This window comes from Rhodamnia argentea, chromosome 8 (genome assembly GCF_020921035.1).
Source record: "Rhodamnia argentea isolate NSW1041297 chromosome 8, ASM2092103v1, whole genome shotgun sequence".
Lineage (NCBI taxonomy): Eukaryota > Viridiplantae > Streptophyta > Magnoliopsida > Myrtales > Myrtaceae > Rhodamnia > Rhodamnia argentea.
Window position 1 is genome coordinate 5,840,961 of NC_063157.1, and position 19,675 is coordinate 5,860,635.

General features: G+C 39.6%; 2 protein-coding genes across 5 annotated transcripts; both read right to left on the bottom strand.

The window, feature by feature from the left end:
- Positions 1-420: 420 nt before the first annotated feature.
- On the bottom strand, positions 421-3,573 carry LOC115741182 (universal stress protein A-like protein). The gene is made up of 5 exons (XM_030674943.2): positions 3,558-3,573; positions 2,877-3,075; positions 1,132-1,253; positions 923-1,041; positions 421-670 (listed from the first exon to the last, which is right to left on the bottom strand). Exons 2-5 carry the CDS (start codon positions 3,052-3,054, stop codon positions 562-564), a joined length of 528 nt encoding a protein of 175 aa, XP_030530803.1. The 5' UTR covers positions 3,055-3,075; positions 3,558-3,573; the 3' UTR covers positions 421-561.
- A 4,359-nt stretch (positions 3,574-7,932) lies between these two features.
- LOC115741229 (serine/threonine-protein kinase 4-like) lies at positions 7,933-18,955 on the bottom strand. Of its 4 annotated transcripts, XM_030675023.2 has the most exons (22): positions 18,547-18,955; positions 16,475-16,845; positions 15,621-15,875; positions 15,352-15,476; positions 15,205-15,249; positions 15,030-15,111; positions 14,774-14,842; positions 14,523-14,693; positions 14,362-14,427; positions 13,835-13,903; positions 13,598-13,729; positions 13,423-13,496; positions 13,112-13,167; positions 12,850-13,060; positions 11,071-11,144; positions 10,908-10,984; positions 10,075-10,200; positions 9,953-9,995; positions 9,800-9,846; positions 9,235-9,296; positions 9,104-9,155; positions 7,933-8,222 (listed from the first exon to the last, which is right to left on the bottom strand). In XM_030675023.2, the coding sequence occupies exons 2-22, from the start codon at positions 16,640-16,642 to the stop codon at positions 8,166-8,168; spliced, it is 2,061 nt and encodes a 686-aa protein (XP_030530883.1). In that variant the 5' UTR covers positions 16,643-16,845; positions 18,547-18,955; the 3' UTR covers positions 7,933-8,165. The 4 variants fall into 4 exon arrangements, with proteins under 4 accessions (XP_030530883.1, XP_030530882.1, XP_030530878.1 ...); XM_030675022.2 differs by having other exon boundaries at positions 12,850-13,125; XM_030675018.2 differs by having other exon boundaries at positions 12,850-13,167; positions 18,547-18,954.
- Between the last annotated feature and the right edge of the window lie 720 nt (positions 18,956-19,675).

The window sequence follows — 19,675 nt, forward strand, 5'->3', positions numbered from 1 at the left end:
CTCTATGCGAATTAGCTCATGCGTTGCTCACTTAGCTTCTGCGGTTCTGTAATTCTACCTGTCTTTCAACCAGTATATCAGTCCCTCCTGTCTCATCGAACGAATGCGTAGCTGTGATTCAAATTTGAGTTGTTTCTATGATGTGGAACTGATGAGATCTGAGGGGTAGCTACTGATGTGGTTAATCCGCAAGGTCACAGGTTACGTGCGAATCAAGTCATTAACAGAGGTCATGTCTGGTTTATCACACTCACTTGTTCACCTGGGTGGAGTTAAACCTTTATTTCTGCGATTTTGCGAGTTCAACTAAATACACGAGAAAAATTATCCAAAAAGTCATAAACTTATTGTATGGTGGCCAATTTAATCCTAAACCTCTAAACTTATTGTATGGTGGCGATTTTGCAAGTCTAACTAAAATCACAAAAGATGAACCAAGGACACCAAGTGCTAACACTGCCATACATGACGACATACGATTTGCAAACTCAATACATCCTCGAATCAATGGCATATTAGCATGATGATAAAATTTGTCATACACACCAAAACGGAAATCAATCAGTCGTCGACAGGGTCCTGAGGAGCTTCATCTGCAGACCTTTTGATGGTTATAACAGGGCACTCCACATGCTTCACGCAAAACTCGCTCACAGTCCCGACAAATACCCTGTGATATATGCACGACAAAGATAAGATTAGGTGACAAAAGTGTTACCGAGAAATGTGGGCGAAGTGCTTTAAACAGACAGATGTAGCAACATTGCAAGGAGATGGCAACAACTAGTAAGACATCTTTGGTTTCGCTCAGCCAGCAAGTCACTACTGAGGTCATAAGAGGAAGGTCAAGTTGCCTGAAGCCTACAGAGACTCCCCACGGAGACAGGCTCTCAGATTTATGAGATAGAGGGTTTGATATTACCTTTGGAAAGGGCCAAGACCCCTGCTTCCCACGACAAGCAGATCAGGCCTAACTCGCTTCACCTCATGGCAGATTACTTCTTTTGGATCTCCTTTCTTGATCCATGCTTCACATTGTACCTACATGACCATGTGATAAGATAACAAATGCTGGAATAGTACCATTGGCAATATTTATTCAGGAAAAAAGAGAAGAAAAATCTCCCATACCCCGACTTCATGACATCTATTGACAAAGTACTCCAGCAGATGAATTCCTCTTGCCTTGTCCCTGAGGTTCATGCTCTTGAAATCGTCCGGAGATGCATATATACTATCCATATCATCAAAACCTATGGCAAAGACAGTAAGACGGCATGTATCAGTTGAACCGAAAGACAAAACACAGAGAGCAAGAAAAAAGTAGTCTCCCCACAAGATGAAGAGTGGGATGAGTGAGGATGCAGGATTTCCCAAAACAATTTGCCCAGGAAACAAGGGCTGCTGAATCAAAAGGCGCAACTGACTTATTGCCATACATATACAAATCCCACTTGCCACCCCGAGTTTGACAAGCAAAAACCCACATGGAAAGTTCTATGAAGTACTTCTTATAGAAGCTAATATCTATTATAAACCTGTTGGCTGGGAATGATTTGTTCATCTAATGGTACAGCATTCTAAAGGTAGATAAGACTCTCCAGAGCCACTATGCAAGAGTTCTGAGGTTGGACACCCAGTCCAGCTTTACCATCAGAGCATATATGTGATGAAATATTTCAAGGGCTTTCCAGCTCTTTTAAAAACACCAATCATTATTCATTTAGACTTGAGGCCTAAAATTAGTAACTCAAGTTTTGCAATCTGTAAATCAAAACTGCAGAGCTGAATACAAGGGCTCATGCCTCGAGTCTCTTACGTCTATGCCGCGGAATAAGAGATGGGAGAGACACATACAGATAATTGTGCACTTCTGCTATATTTTGGTCAAAGATGACATCATATATCGCATTATATCAGTCAGAACATTCTATCAAATCCAGAGAAGGATATGAAGTGCGTGGTACAACATGCGGCGTCTCTCTCATTCAGCATGTTGCCCACCTTCTTCCTAAACACCAAAATCCAACCCCTCCCGTTCAGAAACTCCTTGAAGTAAGAGTAGCTTTGATGAAGGAGATGATGACAGGTAGTGACAACAGATCTGAAGACCCATGTTGTCCCTCTCTATTCCTGCAAATCATCCACTCACCAGGCTATCCAAACACAAGGCTTCGTTAAATCAAAGAAGGGTCCCTGGTTCTAAGGCATCTCAACCTCTTTTCGTGAAGGGGAACATGAGAACATCAACCACTGTTGCTGATTTACTTCAAGAAGACCCAGAGAACAAGATCTCGAGGGCTGCAAAATATCCGAGGTCTGCGGTCACTGAAACTTGGACTAGGCAAGGGTAGAGTATCGAAATCCCACATACGACATGCACGGTATATTCAATCCTCTTCCATTTTCGAGTTCTACAACACTTGGTTGGTTTAAGTGATTCGACTCTTCTCAGCTCTTTTCCACATCTTCCTGCCCGTCCATGGCATTGGAACCCCACTGATTACGAGGCTACTAGGATAAGATGACTAAAACACGCCGCCGACAAGAGTATCCACTAAAAAACCTCTCGACGCACGCCAAAACAGGAGAGCGCATCCGCATCCAGCTCTCACTTCTCCCACATAACTATTCAACCAACAGGCCACAGATTCAGTCATTGTCAGACGGTTAAACCATGCGAATATCCATCCTCACGCCCGATAAGACGTGGAAACCGATCATACAAGCGATGCCAACAAGTAGCCCGAGACGATTTTAGCGAAGCCAAAGCCACAAACTAAGAATGCTCGCCATCTATCGACAAACTAACATCAACCGCATCCTCTGATCGAATCAAACAAGAAGCACAGACACGAAAAAGTTAGAGAGAGGACCGTCTTCGTCGGGGACTTGGACATGGAGGAAGAGTAGCTTGAAGCCGGAGGTATTGGAGCGGACGATCTTGTGGAGAGTCCACTCGAAAGCTCCTCTGCTGCTTATCGACGCGTGGGGATACCCCTTGATCGTAGATTCGTTCACTCCGATCATCACCCGGGTCGCGTCGCCCTCCATCTCTCCCTAGTCTCTCTCTCTGCGCGGATGATCTGCTTCCCCAGTCGGAGCTAGAAGCTGCGCACGGGTCTCTTCTGATTTTTTTTTTCTTTTTCTCTTTTTGTGGGCCTATTGGCTAGTACTGTCGAAACGATACGCATTGGGGCGTACGGTAGCAAATATAAATGCAGGGTCTCTAACATGCGCCATGAGGCTAGGGTGGCCACCCGGCGGTTTCAAATGCGGTGTCCTCGTTTGGCGAGGCTTGCTGTGTACGCCCCTTGTCCCAAGGGAGAGATAAAGGATGCGTTTGGAAAGATTTTGGGGAAAGTCTTTGGAAAAATGCAAAGGTCTTTAGACTAAAGGAATTTGATGAAATGCGAAAACTATTTGGTAAACTGTGATTGAAAAATGCCTTGAAATGCAGCTTTGAGAAAATGCTGTTTGGTATACATAAATTCGAAAAGCCTTGATCACTTTTAATTTTTAAATGCAACTTGTTTAAATACAACAATACCTGCACTCTCTCTCCCTCTCCCTTGCCTCGAATCGACGGCTGCAAATGGTGATTCTCTTCATCCGATGCTCCACGTTGCACCTCACTGTGAATTCCCGATTTTTTTTCCATTTGTCATTAAATTAGGGTTCCCTTTCGATAAAACACCCTTCCCATTTGCCGTAAATTCCTTTTCCCTTAGTGCGCAGAGAGAGAGAGAGAGAGAGAGAGAGAGGTTCTTCTCCATTTTCCTTGTCAATCTTCTTGAGAAAGAAGAAGAGCACAGCTTAATCATGGCGAAAGGCCCTGGTCTCTACTCCAACATCGGCAAAAAAGAGGCTCGTTTTTGACCCCAAAGGCGTGGCTGGGCGAGGGTCGACCTCGCATGAGGTCGTTGCCCGGATCCGGGGCGGGTGTTGGAGAAGATGGAGTGGCGGACGACGGCAAAGGCGGCATCGAGATCTTCAACATGGATGAGGGATTGGGCGCGATTGTGGAGGTTGAGGGGAGGGCCGATGAGGGCGGAGGTGGAGTCGGGGAGGGCAGCGGCGTTGGTATCGCGAGGTGGGGGGGGGTTTTGTTGCTACGGAGAGTGCGTGGAAGGAAGAAGAAAAATAAAGGGGTAAACATGGAATTATGATTAATAAGTGAGGGTAATATTGGAAATTCAAAAAAATCATTAATGGACATTGTTACCTGTTGAGAATGCTGCAAAGCCAAGGCAGCCTTGAAGCTGCCTTGGGCTTTTAGCCTTTGGAAGGCTCACTTTCAACCAAGGATGTTTGGAAATTTTTTGCCAAACACTTAAATTTTGGCCCAAGGGACTTTGGGTGTATAAAGCCCCTTGGGAAAGCAGTTCCCAAACGTAGCCAAAATAGCCAAAATGCCCCTCCTTTAGCCATTGTGGTAAGCCTCACCGTTTTGGACGGCCGGGTCGATAAAAAGCCAGGATGTGGGTCGTGTGTGGATATCAAAAAAGGGGAAAATAGAAATGAGATTTGGCGGTTGTTTGAGAACCCAAATGATAATCATTCTATTACGAATAGATAAATGTGTTTGATAATGACATAAAATTTATATTTCTTGAACAAAAGTTTGATTAGCAACAACATAAAATTTCTAGGTCGCCGGACAAATGACAATCGACAATAGAGACATGATAGAGAGAGAATGAAAATGAAAATAATTCTTATTTCTGTTTTTGTTTCGGAAGGAGAAAAGTAAAAAAATTCTACTTTTTATTTATGCTTCAAACTTATTTACGAACTGAAAATTTGTTCCGAAAAAATAAAAATGAAATTGTTTGAGAAAACGAATTTCTATTCCAAATTTGTACTCGAGAACGGAAAAATAGAAAAATTGAGAAATAGAATGGTGATCATTCGCGCATAAATGATGGGATGACCGCCATTCTCTTTCCGAGCTATATTTCTGGCAAGAAATAAAATTTTCTATTTCTATATCGTAAATAAGTTTTTATGCAAAGACACGCATTTGATAACGACATAAAATTTTTGTTCTCGGAGTAGAAGTTCATTTGATAACATCATAAAATTTCTATGTTTGAGCGATCGGCGGCCGGCGAATAGCGAAAGGAGGTAGGGACGCGAGATAGGCGACTTGCAATGGGGATGTAGGAGAGAGGTAAACCACACGTGAGAGAGGGAGTGAGCAATGAATTTTTTTTTTATTCCTATTTCTATCTCAAAAATAAAAAAGTAAAAAATTTATACTTCTCATTTATACTCCAAACCTAAATTAAAAAATAATATCTCTCATGCACTTCGGTAGTAATCAATCTGAAAAATTGATCTTTGTCAAATTGCTCGGTTTTCCATTAGGAGAAAGAGGACCTTGCAAATTGGTAGGTGGTTCGCTGGGTCATCAAGTAATTCTCTGTACTGTTAATCAAACTTTTCTCTCAACTAGCAATTAATTTGATTGGATTACATAGATAGACTACGGACACGCTTGTTGTTGATTAATGAAGTTTACAATTAGATAGCTGAATTCTAATTTCAGCTGTTATATTTTTATTGGCAAGAGTTGCTAGGCGCACATGATAATTCTTCTGGAGTAGAATTTATGCTCAAGAAGTGCTTCTGGAGTCGATATCGGTTTGGTAACACAACTTCTAGAGTAGAAATCTGTTCGGTTACGCAATTTTATTTATTTATTTATTAATATTTTTTAATCTCTGGAGCATTTTTTTTTAATTTCAAAAGTAATTTTGAAGCCACTTGAAGAAGTAAAAAAATTTATTTCTCTTCAGAAATAGAAAAATTAATTTCTGCTCAGAAGTAAATTTAGAAAAATTAACTTCTGACTAGAAATTGATTTCTAGAATGGAATTATTGCCATGTGCGCCCAAGCGACCGGCACCTCTCATTATCTCTTAAAGGCTTACATTCTATAATTTGAAGGTTCAATTTTCATACTTATATTTTCTTCTAAAAAATTGAAAAACAGAGAACCTCAATTGAGATTCAATAGGGTTGAGTATTGACCAAACTTGAGCTTAAGCTTGACTTGAAATCTATCTCGAGAAATCATCAAGCGGAGCCCAAACTACTTGTGAAATAGCGTGACTAAATTTCATCCCCATTCACGTTCTATTGTTATGTGCTTTCAATCCTTTGCAATGCTCGGTTGAATCGTTGTTCATTCAAGATAAGTGCACTAGAAGCCGTCTAACTTGTCACGAATATGTAATTGAGTCCTAAAACTTGAAAAAAAAGGTAATCAAGTCCTAAAACTTGTTAAATTGATGCAATTGAGTCTTTCCATTAATTATGTATAACTTAGCTTACGAAAATGCTAACATGATGTTTTTTTTATTATAAATATTTCCTCTTTTATATGTGGCTAAAACGATATCATTTTGATCCAAATCAACATTTTAATATAAATATTATTCAAACAAAAATTTAAAAAAAAAATTCAAAAAGGAGGAGATGTGAGAAGGCTGACAAGGGTGAGGGATGGCCGGCAAGAGTCGTCCGGCCCTAGTCAGTGGCCAATAACCCACGCTGACTTTGTGTGGGAGTTACAACCCTCACCCAAATTGAGCGAGGGCCGTTGGTCCTTCCCAAAACCACAAGTGACTGACCCCCGACCAATAGTAGCCCTGGCCAATCCTTCCGGTGATGGTGAGGCAGGGATCTCCTTCCTCTCCTCTTTTTTTTGTTCATAATAAAATTGGATTATGTTTTCTTTAAGTTAAATAAAATTTGCATTGAAAAACATATTTAAATCAAAATGCTTTCATTTTAGCCACGCCGTCAACACATAAAAGAGAGAAAATATTAAAAAAAAATCACGTCAGGATTTTTCATTAGCCAAGTTGGATGAAGGTAACGGATAAACTTGATTACACCAATTTCACAAGTTTTAGGACTTTGATTGTACTTTTTGCAAGTCTTAATGCTCAATTGCACTTTTGTGACGAGTCCTGTGACTTTCATTGTACTTATCACATATCATATAATCAACCAAATGCTCACTCTCATTTCAAGTACTCCATCAACAGTGTATCAAAGATTTCTGTGCAGGAAAGCTTCATTGCTATGTTCAACACAAAAAGACGTATTCTAGATCAAGAGGGATATGAAGGAACGATCTATATTGCTTTAGTTGGCTCACTTCCATACTCACTTCAGTTGCTGGTCGAAAGGGAATCTCGGCTCTGGCCTAGGTCGATTGGTATGAATTGAAGTTTCGGTCTCCTCGGGAGCAAGAGCCCGTGGCCTTCCGTGATCTCTGTGCATGTATAAGTTCGTATACATGCATAAACATAAGTATCAAACATCTGCAGACTGTGACTATCAAGCATCTGCAGTCCCACTAAGAGTGGTACAAATTTTTTTTTTTTTTTTTTTTGACAACCGAAGTGTCCGGATCAGCTTGCGCTCACATCAATTAATCCTCGAGGGAGACTAGCACAGCAACCCACCGCCATGGCCCCCACTTAAATCACGGATGCTCGGTTGGGGAATCGAACCTGGGACTAGTGCGCCTAACCACACAATCTCAAATGCGCCCTAACCAACCGAGCCACCCATGGATGGGTAAAAATCGTACAATTGTGTCTTAGCTTAGCCTGTTTCTTGGTATCCATGGCCAGACGGTTAGCACAATTATGAACTTTCCAGAGTCTGATTGCACGAGCTCTCGCCATTCACAATCTGAGCCACAAGTCTAAAGGCTCGTCTCCATGAGATCGCAAGGCCACAGCACAATCTGTATGAGATAGAGCTTGAACCTAGTGATGTCTATTGCACAAAATTGCCCTTCCATATATGTGGATATTAGCATAGAACAAGGACCGTTAAGAAACACGATGAAATCCACTTGAGGAATCTGAATCAGTTCATACTTACTCTGTACATTTTCGGAGAGCAGAGGAGAGCAATGTTATTATAGGTTTTTCTGATCTATAGATAGACTCAAGGAATGATTTGACAAAACTCGGGTATAAGCGTTACAAACCATCACACATATGGTACAATGAAATAATACAATGGAAGGAAGGAAAAAAATGCCCCTGTACCTTAGAAGTACCTTACATCTGCAAATCAAACTTGCTGTTGCGAATGACGAAAAGAAGAGCTGGCGGTATCAACATTAGCATCATACTTCATTGTCCTTTCAATCTCTCTTCTCGCTTTGCCAAAAAACTTAATTGCTTTACTAGCTGCAAAGCATCATGTTTTCAGTCAGACATCTCACCATTCGGAAGACTTAATTTATGACAGTAATTTCAAGGAACTGAAACAAAATGCAATCAGAAGCATCCAGGTACATGCAAACAGGAAATCACTCCTAAATGAAGATAAGACCAAGAGAAAGTGTAAAAAGAAGTGAAAGTGATGAGTCATAAAGACCAACAGAATTGGTCTTCTTGATTTTGCAAGGGATAAGAGGTTATGTGAGAGACAGAAAAAATGTCACCCAAATGCTTCTCAAATTAGCTGAGAATTTCAGAAGAGCTTTGGTAAAGACAACGTTAGCATGCTGATCAGCAGAAGGATATTGATCCACTGATAATTTTGATTGGTAAGCATGACAATGGCGCTTATCGAGAGAAGGTTCTCAATAACATGGCAAAGATCCAAACTTTATCGCCATGTTTGATTGTCCATAATATTGTTCGTCATAAGGTGAATTATATTCTATCATCCGGTGTCCAGTGAATGCCAATAGAGTGGATATAGTCAACATACATGATCTCAACAGAGTGGATTCTCTCTATAATTCAATTTCTCTCTCTTGGGTTGTGGACCTTAATGTGTGTGACGACTGAACTCAAGTCCATCCCTTTCTTGAGAAGCTTACCTTCAATACTTCATTTAAGTTCTCTTTTTAATAAAACCTAGTCATATATCTGAGAAAGTATCTATTCGTAAATGTGACCATAGACAAATGGGAGATAAGAAATCATTCCAATCTGATCATCTTCTATTCCCTGCAACATGTAGGTCACCAAATGCTGCTTAAATGCACAGTAGAGAGGGTATCTCCAACAATATTTAAGCAATCTAATGTATACAGAACCCAACAACCAAAAAGCGCTACCTGGAAATTTTTCGTTCTCTGTCTCTGCAATTCCTCATCCAACCTCTGAACACTGACATTTAAAAGGACTTTTAGTAGCATATTTATGACAAGTAATACATCGCAATTGCAAGAAGCAGGAACTGACTTACCTCTGCTGCAGATTTACCAACTGAGATTGCAAGTCTCTCTCCTTTGCAGAAGCAGGACTCGCCTGAAAATTAGGAATTGGAAAAAATGTTCAACAGTGATAAAAACAGTAAATAACAAAGACTAAAGCAGTTGTTGCCAGAAAATGTGATAGTCAGAATGGTCTATCATATCCCATGCATTTCATCAAGTGAAGAAAACAGCATTAACAGAGATGTGTAATAAGGATTTTTGAGACACAAAAATCTGACTGTTCCACATGCCCAGAGAGAGAATGAGCAACGCATAATTGCTAGACATGGTGACAGTCAAACACAGCCGTTGACCTTGAGTTGACTGCAATGGCCATTCCTAGTTCATCAACTACAGGATAGCACAAACGATATTCTCTCTGAACAGCCATATTAATGAGAATGCTTTGGTAGAGTAATGCAAAAAAGTTTGTATGAAGCAAAATTTTCATCCTGACCTAATGGATTCTTTGTAGTTTCCCCAAAACATTATGAGGGTAAAACAAATAGAAGCTATAATTTCTCAATATATGAAATGTGACAAGATGGAACGTACCTGCAGTTGTTCATTAATACCAGCCTCGACAATTTCCAGAGGCTTAACTGTATCAAACAGAGGTAGGAAAATACATAAATACAAACAAATAATAATAATGAAGAAGAAGAAGAAGAAGAAGAAGAAGAAGAAGAAGAAAGCAGCATGATATACCAGCCAATTGCTCCACATATTTGATCATCTTAACAATTTCATCCTGTCAAAATTCATTTTATTAGAAGCCAATTGAGGCACTATGTGAGGGACGTCAGTCGGGCTCAATAATAAACACATACTCTTTGCGTGATGTTTTGCTGCAAAATAGCCTGCAATGATGGGAGGAGTGTGCCAGTAGCAATGTTTGGGGATGTGAAATTGGATGACCCACTGCAAGCAGTTCCAGATAAGCAGCTGACAGGACCCTGGACCCAAAAAGGAGGATAATAACAGTTACAGCTCCTTGACATTTGTAAAATTCCAACACCTTAAACTTTTAGACCACAATGCCATAAGAAGAGCAGTACCTAAGAGTTCTTGAAAATTTAAAGCAAATGTGAAATCTACAGGGGTGATAAACTTTTTCCATGCCAGAAATATTCGGAAAGAATCAGATAAGATACAGGACATGAAAATTGGGCATGGCCATATCAGATGCCCTTGACTTAAGACATAGAAAGAGCTATGCTTGAGCAGAGAAGAGTACATCAGATGCACTATATACCCTTTGTAAAGTCATTTCTCTCATTCACCGTGAAGGAAAAGTCGATTATTTTTCTATTTCCAAGCATTCAAATGTCTCCTAAATCTTTCTGCACAAGATCCCATGTGGTAAATATGACTTTTTTCTCACTGAACTCGTGCAGCCTATCTACTTTTGAAACTAAAATTTCTATATGATCAGAAAAAACCTGAAGCATGAACACATTAAGGCAACTGAAAAGGCATGATCTGCAGATTCAATCACTAACAATCTCAATTTTTTGGTTCTCCAAAGAATAATAAAAAACTTGAAGCAAGTTTCAAGAACATTTCTTAGGTATAAGATCGTATCGATTGATACCCCCCAAAAATTAAAAATTACAAGGGCTAACCAAAGGGCAAGAGTAGCCCATAGTTGGGAATGGATTACCTTTGCACTAAGATCTGCCGACGTGACCTGAAAACGTCCCTTACGCTGGACAACGCCAACTTCAGATGTATCTTCAACTAACATTCAAATGAAAGAGAACATTAAACACCAGAGTTATCTCCATTAATTATGAGAAAGAAAACAGAGAATCACTGGAACACACCAGGCAATACGACATCAGAATCTTTCTTCTGGCGATGTAATTCAGATTGGTACTTGGGCTGTTGATGATCCCTTCTAAAATAACCAGAAATGAATGTCAACAATAGTCTTAAAGTCATAAGCAAGTAAATAGTTAACTATATGGTGATGAGGCAAACTAGATCCGATTAGTCTAGTTACAATTATCTACCACAATCAAAAAGCCTAAAAAGGGTTCGAGAGTAATCACACCGTTTACTCCATGCCACAGAAACAATCTTTAAATTCAAAGGTATGGCTGTGCTCATGTATTCCACCAAATACACCTAGCATGCAAAAGCATCTTGCCCTAGTAGACACCTCTAAGTGATCATAAATGTTCCTTTTACCTCTACTACTGGGGTACAAACAGATTCACGCATAACCAGATTGCACAGTCAACATAAGCTCAAAGACTACTAATCTATGGTCAATAAGCCAACAATACTCACCCGCATAGCTTCTTGAAAATCATCTCATTCAAACTAGGGATGTGGATGATTCAGATTATCTAGCCACATTTTGATAAGATGACAAATTCAAGACATTTTGATAAGATGGCAAATTCAAGACTAACAATCACCTCATATAACATCTATTCAATCTCTCACTGTCATTTTCTGTAAAAGACCATTCTCGTCGAATCTTGTTCACATATCATTGAGTCTTGTTCACGTACTACTCTGACATTAAAGTTCATTCTCCCTTTTCCCCTCCTTTCTTCTCTTTAACTGAAATTCATCTCCACCTTTTACTATCCCCACTTCGCAAATTAGCAATTAGGAAACCTTCACACATGATCCAGATGCCCAGGTTCACATCTGGTACCTAACTTCCCAGAAACTCCATGCCTTCAGAGGCAAAGACATATCGCTGTTGTGGGTAGGTAATTTTGGAGACAGGATGGAGACATTGTGCAGTGATTAAGTGCCTGGGATATCAAATAACTCTGTCAAAAGAGTCGAGGGAGTGGCTGAGTGAAACGGCAAAATCATATAATATCTGCTGCAAAGGGACAACCAGCAATGACCAAATGGTGCAGATGCTAATAGTGCCAAACTTCATGTGCTACCACAACGATTGTGCAGGCGCATAGATACACGCATACATGAGAGAAGACATCGTGAAGGTGCTACTTTCAAGACAAATTGCACATACAAAGAAAACTTGATGTGATCTACTCAAAAAAGGAAAAGAGGGAAAAAAACAGATTGCCCTTTCCAATTGTCCAATTTCCTATGCATGCATGAATGACACAATTTCTGAAACTTTCCTTCATCGAGTTTTGGATAAGACTTGGGTCTCATTTACAGGACCTCTCTTTTACATTGAATCACTCAATTACTCACGTGCCATCCTCCTTTTGGTGGCCGTCAGTGTTTCACCATTTTTATGTATATGTATGTATGCAGATACAGTTGTTTTTGCAGTGTTTCACCACGTATATAGTCTATAAAATATTTAAATATATTCCCCAGCAGCTTAGTTTCATCAAATTTGTTGATGAACTTCCATAAGATATTCCTTCATTCCTCATTTGCTTAATGTGAAGGTTAATTTATTAGTGGAATTTCTCATTACCGAAAATGGCATTGCTCACTATGCTAACACCAAGCCAAGAAAGCACTTCATCAGTAATTTTTTCTACTTACCAAACAACACATTATCGCTAACCAGGTCATTTTGAGAAACCAAGTTCTAGCAGATAGTTCACAAATGAAAGAGGCAAAGAAAGAGAGTGAAGGAACTATGACAAAAATACCTCTTCACATCAACAAATGTAAGCTTCTCAGGTGAAGGCACGTTATCCGACTGTTGGGGACCACTTAAAAGTTTCTTGTCCTCAGGAATGGCATGAGGTGGTAGACTGCCACTTGGCTCAAGATGATCACCCTCATTTTTACGAGACTCAGTGTCAATAGCTCTTGATGAACATTGTGTTGGAAGCTGTTCTTCAATATCAGATTGAGTACCTTTAGGTGAAGATTTTGTAGGAAATTGCTCTTCAGAATCAGATCGAGTACCTTTCCAATTTGGACTGGTAGCATTAACATCAACCTCACGAACATCAAAACAAGCTCTACATAATCGAAAGAAGAGGATGAAATTGAATATCGGTTTCATCAAGCTAATGCAAAGTCCACTTTAATTGTCGCTTAATTACTCAGTCAAATAGTTGTTTCTTGGTTTAAAAAGAAGGCACAAAGGAAACTTCCCATTAGGAGTCAAGGAATGCTTTAAAGATTCATTAGGCCGAGGTAAAGGGGAAATGAGCCTAATCTATGTTCCGTGCTCAAATATTCTAGGGTTAAAAGTAAAAGGAAGTTAATCATACTTCAGTGCTTGAACAGGTTTAATCGGAAATGGAGCAAGGGAGTCCTCCAAATCATGTAGAGTTTCAATCGGGTCCTGAAACAGATGAAAACTGGCCATCAGAAGACACTCAAAGTCAAGTGAACTGAGGACTAAGAAACGTTACAAGAGACCCTGTGATGATAAAAATTCTATACCTTCTTGTTAGGGGCAACTTTTGCTTGGTCAATAATATTGGGAGATAGCCTTCCTGCTGGAATGCCAACATCACAATGTCCTTGTTTTTGCTTGACATCTTCGGCATTTGGATTGATATCATCATCCTGAATCTGCAGTTATAGTTCTCACTTAAGCTGCATCTTTGTTACCTACGCACTATTGAGTTCCCACCAATCGAGCATGGACTGTGAACTAGAAAAAAAAAAAAAATGTACCAGAGCAGCCTGATTTTTCAAATCCTCCAAGTTGAAGTTCCACGCGCTGATGCCTCGTATGTATTCTTGCTGCAAGGCAACCAGTATTACTCATATCACTGAGACTCGATTAGAACATCTAAATGAAAACTAGTTCGGATTCTTCAACATGAGGATATCTCCATCATCAGTAAAACATGAAACATACTAAAGATAAAACACTTCCGTGAACTTATTGTCTTATCTAAAGATTCCACAAATTTCCAGATTCATCATATCAACGGTCCTAATTGAGGGGTCAGGTAAAAAACCAGTTTGTTCATATAAAAAAGTCTACTCCCAGTAGACGAGCGTGTCTTTGAAGAGAAGAGATATTAACAGCACACTGCAAACATATAATTTTTTGAGAACCACAAAATAATGAAACAAGCAATGTGTTGAATCAGATAACTATAAACATGTCATTGGTTTTTTTTTTTTTTTTGTGGGTCAGAAAACATGTCACTTAGTATAGTCTAATGTCTTTAAGGCAAAAAGTTGCTGCCCACCTGTGACAGTTGCTCCTTATCTTCATAGAGGGCTTTGTTCTGTACAAGAAGATCAGCCTCTTTAGCCTGAAAATAACACTCAAGTTAGAGGTAATAATATAAAAAACGCTACTTATGAGAAAATTCTTAAGAGTATACAACTTTCTACCCAAGCTACAGACCTTAAGTGTCCTAAAGCGATCGCCTAATGGAGCAAGCCCTTCAAGAATGGTTTGAGCTAGATAATTTGCAGCACGAGCACGCTTAAAGAAAGGGTGCTTCAAAAGTTTTTCTGCAGTTGGACGTTTCTTAGGGTCCTTCACTAAGCAAGTGGCCACCATCTCTTTGAAAGACTGAAAGTCATAGAGTTAATACAATTTTAGTACTGGAAAATCATGGAGTTAGATCCAACAGTACCACCTAAATTATCCACCTTGGAGAATCTCTTGTCTCTTTCATAGTCAAGGCCTGGAGGTGCATTCTGTAAGGTCATCAGCAACACCTGCACAAGGGACTCTATCAGGTGAAAAAGCAAGGAGACAACATATTCTGCTAAGTTCGCAAGTTATTAAATAGAGTGCGGTCAACATACAAGGGGTAGTCAGGCACTTCTTTTCAAATTTCGATACAGGGGTGCATGCAAGGCATGTGCTCACTGATCAGCTATTTAAAACTATGATGTAGAGTACCTTCATCGGTGGATACTTGGAAAAGGGGGCATGGCCATGGGCAAGTTCAAGTGCTGTTATTCCAAACGACCATATGTCTGCTCTGTTTAGAGAAGCAAGTTTCAATACCAAATCAACTTTCCATAGGTAAAACAAGAAAAAAGAAAAGAGCATATGTTGATCAAATTCCACTCACTTAAAGTCATATCCATGCAGCTGTTGCATAACCTCAGGAGCCATCCTAAAGATGAAGAAAACAGGTGTAGGCCATTTAGCGTAATTCTGCCAACTTACATTAACTAATAAGGAATGGGTTAATATGAACGAATGAGGGGTAAACTACCAGCAAGGTGTCCCAACGAAGGTGTTTCGCGACCTCTGCCTATCCCCAGCATCAAACATACAAGCAGAAACGCCAAAATCTGCTAACTTGACAAAACCATTTGAGTTGACTAATATATTCCCCGACTGCATTAGATTGTAGAAAATTATTTATAAATAATTGTTCTAGCAAAACGGGAAAAAAAAAAGAACTATCTAAAAATATGATGAGATAACAGGAAATAGCCCTAAACATAAGAATTGGATTAAAGAAAATTGATGATATAGTACCTTCACATCTCTATGAATATGCCCATGGGAATGAAGATACACGAGAGCTTTGAGAACCTCGTGCAACAAACTAGAGATCACAGGCTCTTCAAAACCTTCTGGAAAGGCAGATTTCATAATGTGCAAACAGGATCCCCCCTTCATGTATGGCATCACAACCCAAAGGCCGTGGCCAGCAGTGAAAGAGCAGTGAGCCTGTAAGAGATTTGGATGACTGATCAAGCTCATTGTCTGCACTTCCCGCCGAATACCGTCCTGCACAAGTCTCCCACCAAACACGTATAAGAAAATTGTCCATACAAAACAACAGGTTCAGCACCTAAGAGTTCAATTACCCTCACTCAACAAACAATCATACGGGCATATTTTATGCTCGAACATTTCAGTTACACCCCAAAGGCAATTCTGAAGCATACAACTATATTGACATGAAGAAAGTACGGTATCACAAGCTAACAGTTCCAAGAACAATGCAAATGACTTCTGCTGTGACACAAAAAGTTCTCATCAAATATCAAAATAAGGGAAAATGCTCTATTTTTCTTCAATTCATCATAAATTAGTATTCGAAACACTAAGTATCATGAAATTGATAAGTGACAGTAGATTAATTTCCAGTATTTGATAACTGTAAAGTCATTCCAGACGTACATGGGAAGCAATGAGAAACTTTTAATATAAGAATGTGAAGTCATTCCAAACATAGGAGGAAACTATAGACCTCTTTATTGCAAAAATGCAATGCTAAAGTTTTGCACAATTTATATGCCTGTTGCATCTGTGCACATGTCTATACCTATAAACCCTCCCCCCCACCCCCCCAAAAAAACAAAAAGCAGAGAGAGAGCACATACCAAGTCGTTGTTGCACCTTTCAAGATCAAGAACCTTGACCGCAACAATCTCATTGAATGGAATGCAGAGAGCCCTATACACTGTGGCACTGACACCTTCACCAACCTCCTCATATAACTTATAGTCCTTAGCATTGACGGGGTACTTTTTTTCAAGGGCTGGCTCCATGATTATTTTTATTTTTCTCCCCTAGCACTCTTCTGATCCCAGACACGCAATAGACCAACAACTATACGTAGAACACTTCAATCTGATGTGGCGTTTTTTCCAGTTGGGCAGCATTTTATCTTTGCTCAAGAAAGATCACGACCACATCCCAGCGACCTCATCGGAGCACCTTCTAACCATATGGCAAGCAGAAGCATCACATCCTGAAAGGATCAATTCATCACATTTCCTAAGAACTCCAGATAATTATGGTAACTCTGTATATATTGCCTAACATGGAAACAAAACATGTTCAAGATTCAAAGCTGTTGCCAGGCATTATAAATGAATATTTAAACATTAAAAACGATATCCATATGTACCGGAGGCAACGGTCTAGCAGACAAACAAAGTAATAGGCACTTGAATCCACCTCTAATATCCAGTAAAACCGCAAGAAAACATAATTAGCCCACCCAAAAAAACCTTCCTACACAGTAGATGATATCCTTAACTTCCACGAGGTGCTCAATTCAAAGATTTTCAACTTAGAAACAATCAAAAGCTCCCAAAATTAAGCAAGAAAGTGATTCCACCATTTTCAAATTAAGAAAGAAAGCATCATTGCCTGGCTTTCAGCAGGTGAACCAAGGGATGTACTTTTGGAACACATTAAATTACAGAAAAGCAACAAAAGAGATAAAAATGGCATTGTCAAGGCTTGTTGTTCTTGGCCAAATTAAAAAGTTTCGTCATTCCCTTTGAGAATATTTCTAGACCTATGGTCCTAGTAACCCTCATCATGGTTTCCCCAATATCAAGACATTAATTATGTGACCAAAAGTCATCCAAAAATGTCAACACGTTATCGATTTTGCTTGTCCAGGTCGTCCCATGCACTAATAGAACATGCTTATGCAGTTGGGTCAGTGAACAAGAAGGATGGCAACACTAGCAAACGTTTGTGCCTATATGAGATAATCTGGTAGCTTATCAAGCACCGAAAGCTATGTCTGCCCAAGAAATCCTTTACTGGCTTAAATAAGTTCAGCCCTTCCAATCCATTTTCCAGCAAGCAGGTCACTTTGTAAACTGATGAGACTGCTGCAACAAATCTTGGTCTGCCGCCTAAGCTATTTGTAGAGAATTTTTTTACCTTTTTAATGGGTGTAAGGCCAACAATGGGTGATAAACACCTTTCTCACTCATATTAAAAACTGGTAGGATGAATAAAACTAACTCCATACCCTTTAGTAAGTGCTCTGCAATACCAATGTCTTTGAAAAGTTTGTACTTTTTAAAAGTTGGTCTGCAATGACCATAAAACACCACTTATCTATATGCGACGTCAAAAGTCATATTCACGTTGTTTCCATATTTGATCAGCCTGCTCGAGGCACATCGAGTAAAGTGCCATCATCATTTCTCGAATGCACAGATAGACATGACCCTATGCAAGACAACGTGCCCATTCCCTAACACAAGTTCTCAAACTTGGCCTCAAGACAACTCCTTTTTGCAAAAACACTTAATTCAAGTTTCCGTTATATCTCATTCAGGAACCCTGCACTAATAGTAAGAACCGCCCCAGTTTCCGATTCGCCAGCCCAAACTGATCATCTTAAACAACTTCAATGGAAAAAACAAAAACAAAAAATATGAGCGCCCCCAACAAGAAAGCATCAATGATCAACCAAAAAGGCTATGCTTGCACCAACCGAACTCCAATCTTATACATGAACTGCATAAATTCACCGTGTACAAACTCAAACATATACAAACAACTGCTACATAGCAAAACCGAAAAGACGAGAACACTGACAGACATAAAACAATCAAAGTATAAATCAATCAAGCCAAAAATAACACGGACCAAATCAAATGCGGGGGCAGGAGAACCGCAGATTCCAAAACAAAAAACATACCGGCTCAACGAGCATACCACGCGAGAGCTGCGCACAATCTCCATCGGCCACAAGCAGTCCACGGCCGAACTGAATCAGACCACTTCGCCCCACGAAAACGAACTCGATGATGAGGGCGCCGATTCAGCTGCTACTTCCGATTACACCTATGGAAATGTTCCGTCGAGCTTAGTCTCGACATTAACGACGACTCCCACTGTGCGTCGCCGGATGAATCAATCTCCCTTCGCGAGCTTCGAGCGAGATCACCGTTGAAGTCCCAGCGATCCCCAAAATCCTCTCAACGTTGGCAGGTGAAAATGAGAAGAAAGCTGAAGACCTTTTCAAATCCTCCTCCTCCTCCTCCTCCTCCTTTTTTATTTTAGTTTCGGTTGCAGAAAAATCGTATGCCCGACTGGAGATTGAAGACGAAGGAGGAGCAGACGAAAGAAAAAAAAAATACTAATAGTATTATAAAATAAAGATAGAAATCGGAGATTTTTTTTTTCCCGTTTTCCCAAAGGCAACTTCGATGAAGACTGCAGAGGCAGTGGGTCCCGCCTAGAGCTTTTTCTTAATTTATTTTAAGGAAATCAATTTGATTTTTGGGGTGGGATGATAATATTACCCAACAGAGTATCCCTATCGAAACACGACACGCTTTATCGAGAAAACCCAAAACCGACTCCTACGCTGGGACGACTAAGGACAAAAACTCTAACGCTGCGTTTGGTCGTCCATATAAAACTCGGGATAGGATATGTTTTATCCTATCTCGTGTTTAATAGGTGTCCCGAATAGTATAATGTCGGATATAGGGGAGATATAACCCGGATAAAAAAATCTTAGGAGAGAGAGTAGAATAAGGTCGGATAGGATTTCTCTTATCCGTCATATAAAAGCTAACTTTCTTGTCTCATTTGTTTCTATTTTCATTTTTTTTTGCAAAGAGGTTTGAACATCTAATAAAATGTGTATATTTTCATGTTTTTTTTTTATGTATGAGAATATTATTTTTATAGTAATAAGATTGGAATATTTCATGAACACCACGTAGGGCATATATGTCATTTATATTGATATACGTTTTCTACCAAATGCGGGATATGATAGGATATGAGAATATCCGACTTTAAATCCGTAGTTCACC

Coding starts and splice junctions, on each gene's coding strand:
- LOC115741182 (XM_030674943.2), bottom strand. CDS start 3,054: ATGGAGGGCGACGCGACCCGGGTGATGATCGGAGTGAACGAATCTACG. Junction 1,254..2,876: donor CCAAGTCCCCGACGAAGACG/GTCCTCTCTCTA, acceptor TCTTTGCCATAG/GTTTTGATGATATGGATAGT. Junction 671..922: donor GGTCTTGGCCCTTTCCAAAG/GTAATATCAAAC, acceptor CATATATCACAG/GGTATTTGTCGGGACTGTGA.
- LOC115741229 (XM_030675018.2), bottom strand. CDS start 16,642: ATGGAGCCAGCCCTTGAAAAAAAGTACCCCGTCAATGCTAAGGACTAT. Junction 14,694..14,773: donor GAGACAAGAGATTCTCCAAG/GTGGATAATTTA, acceptor TATGACTTTCAG/TCTTTCAAAGAGATGGTGGC. Junction 10,985..11,070: donor TTCTGATGTCGTATTGCCTG/GTGTGTTCCAGT, acceptor TTTGAATGTTAG/TTGAAGATACATCTGAAGTT.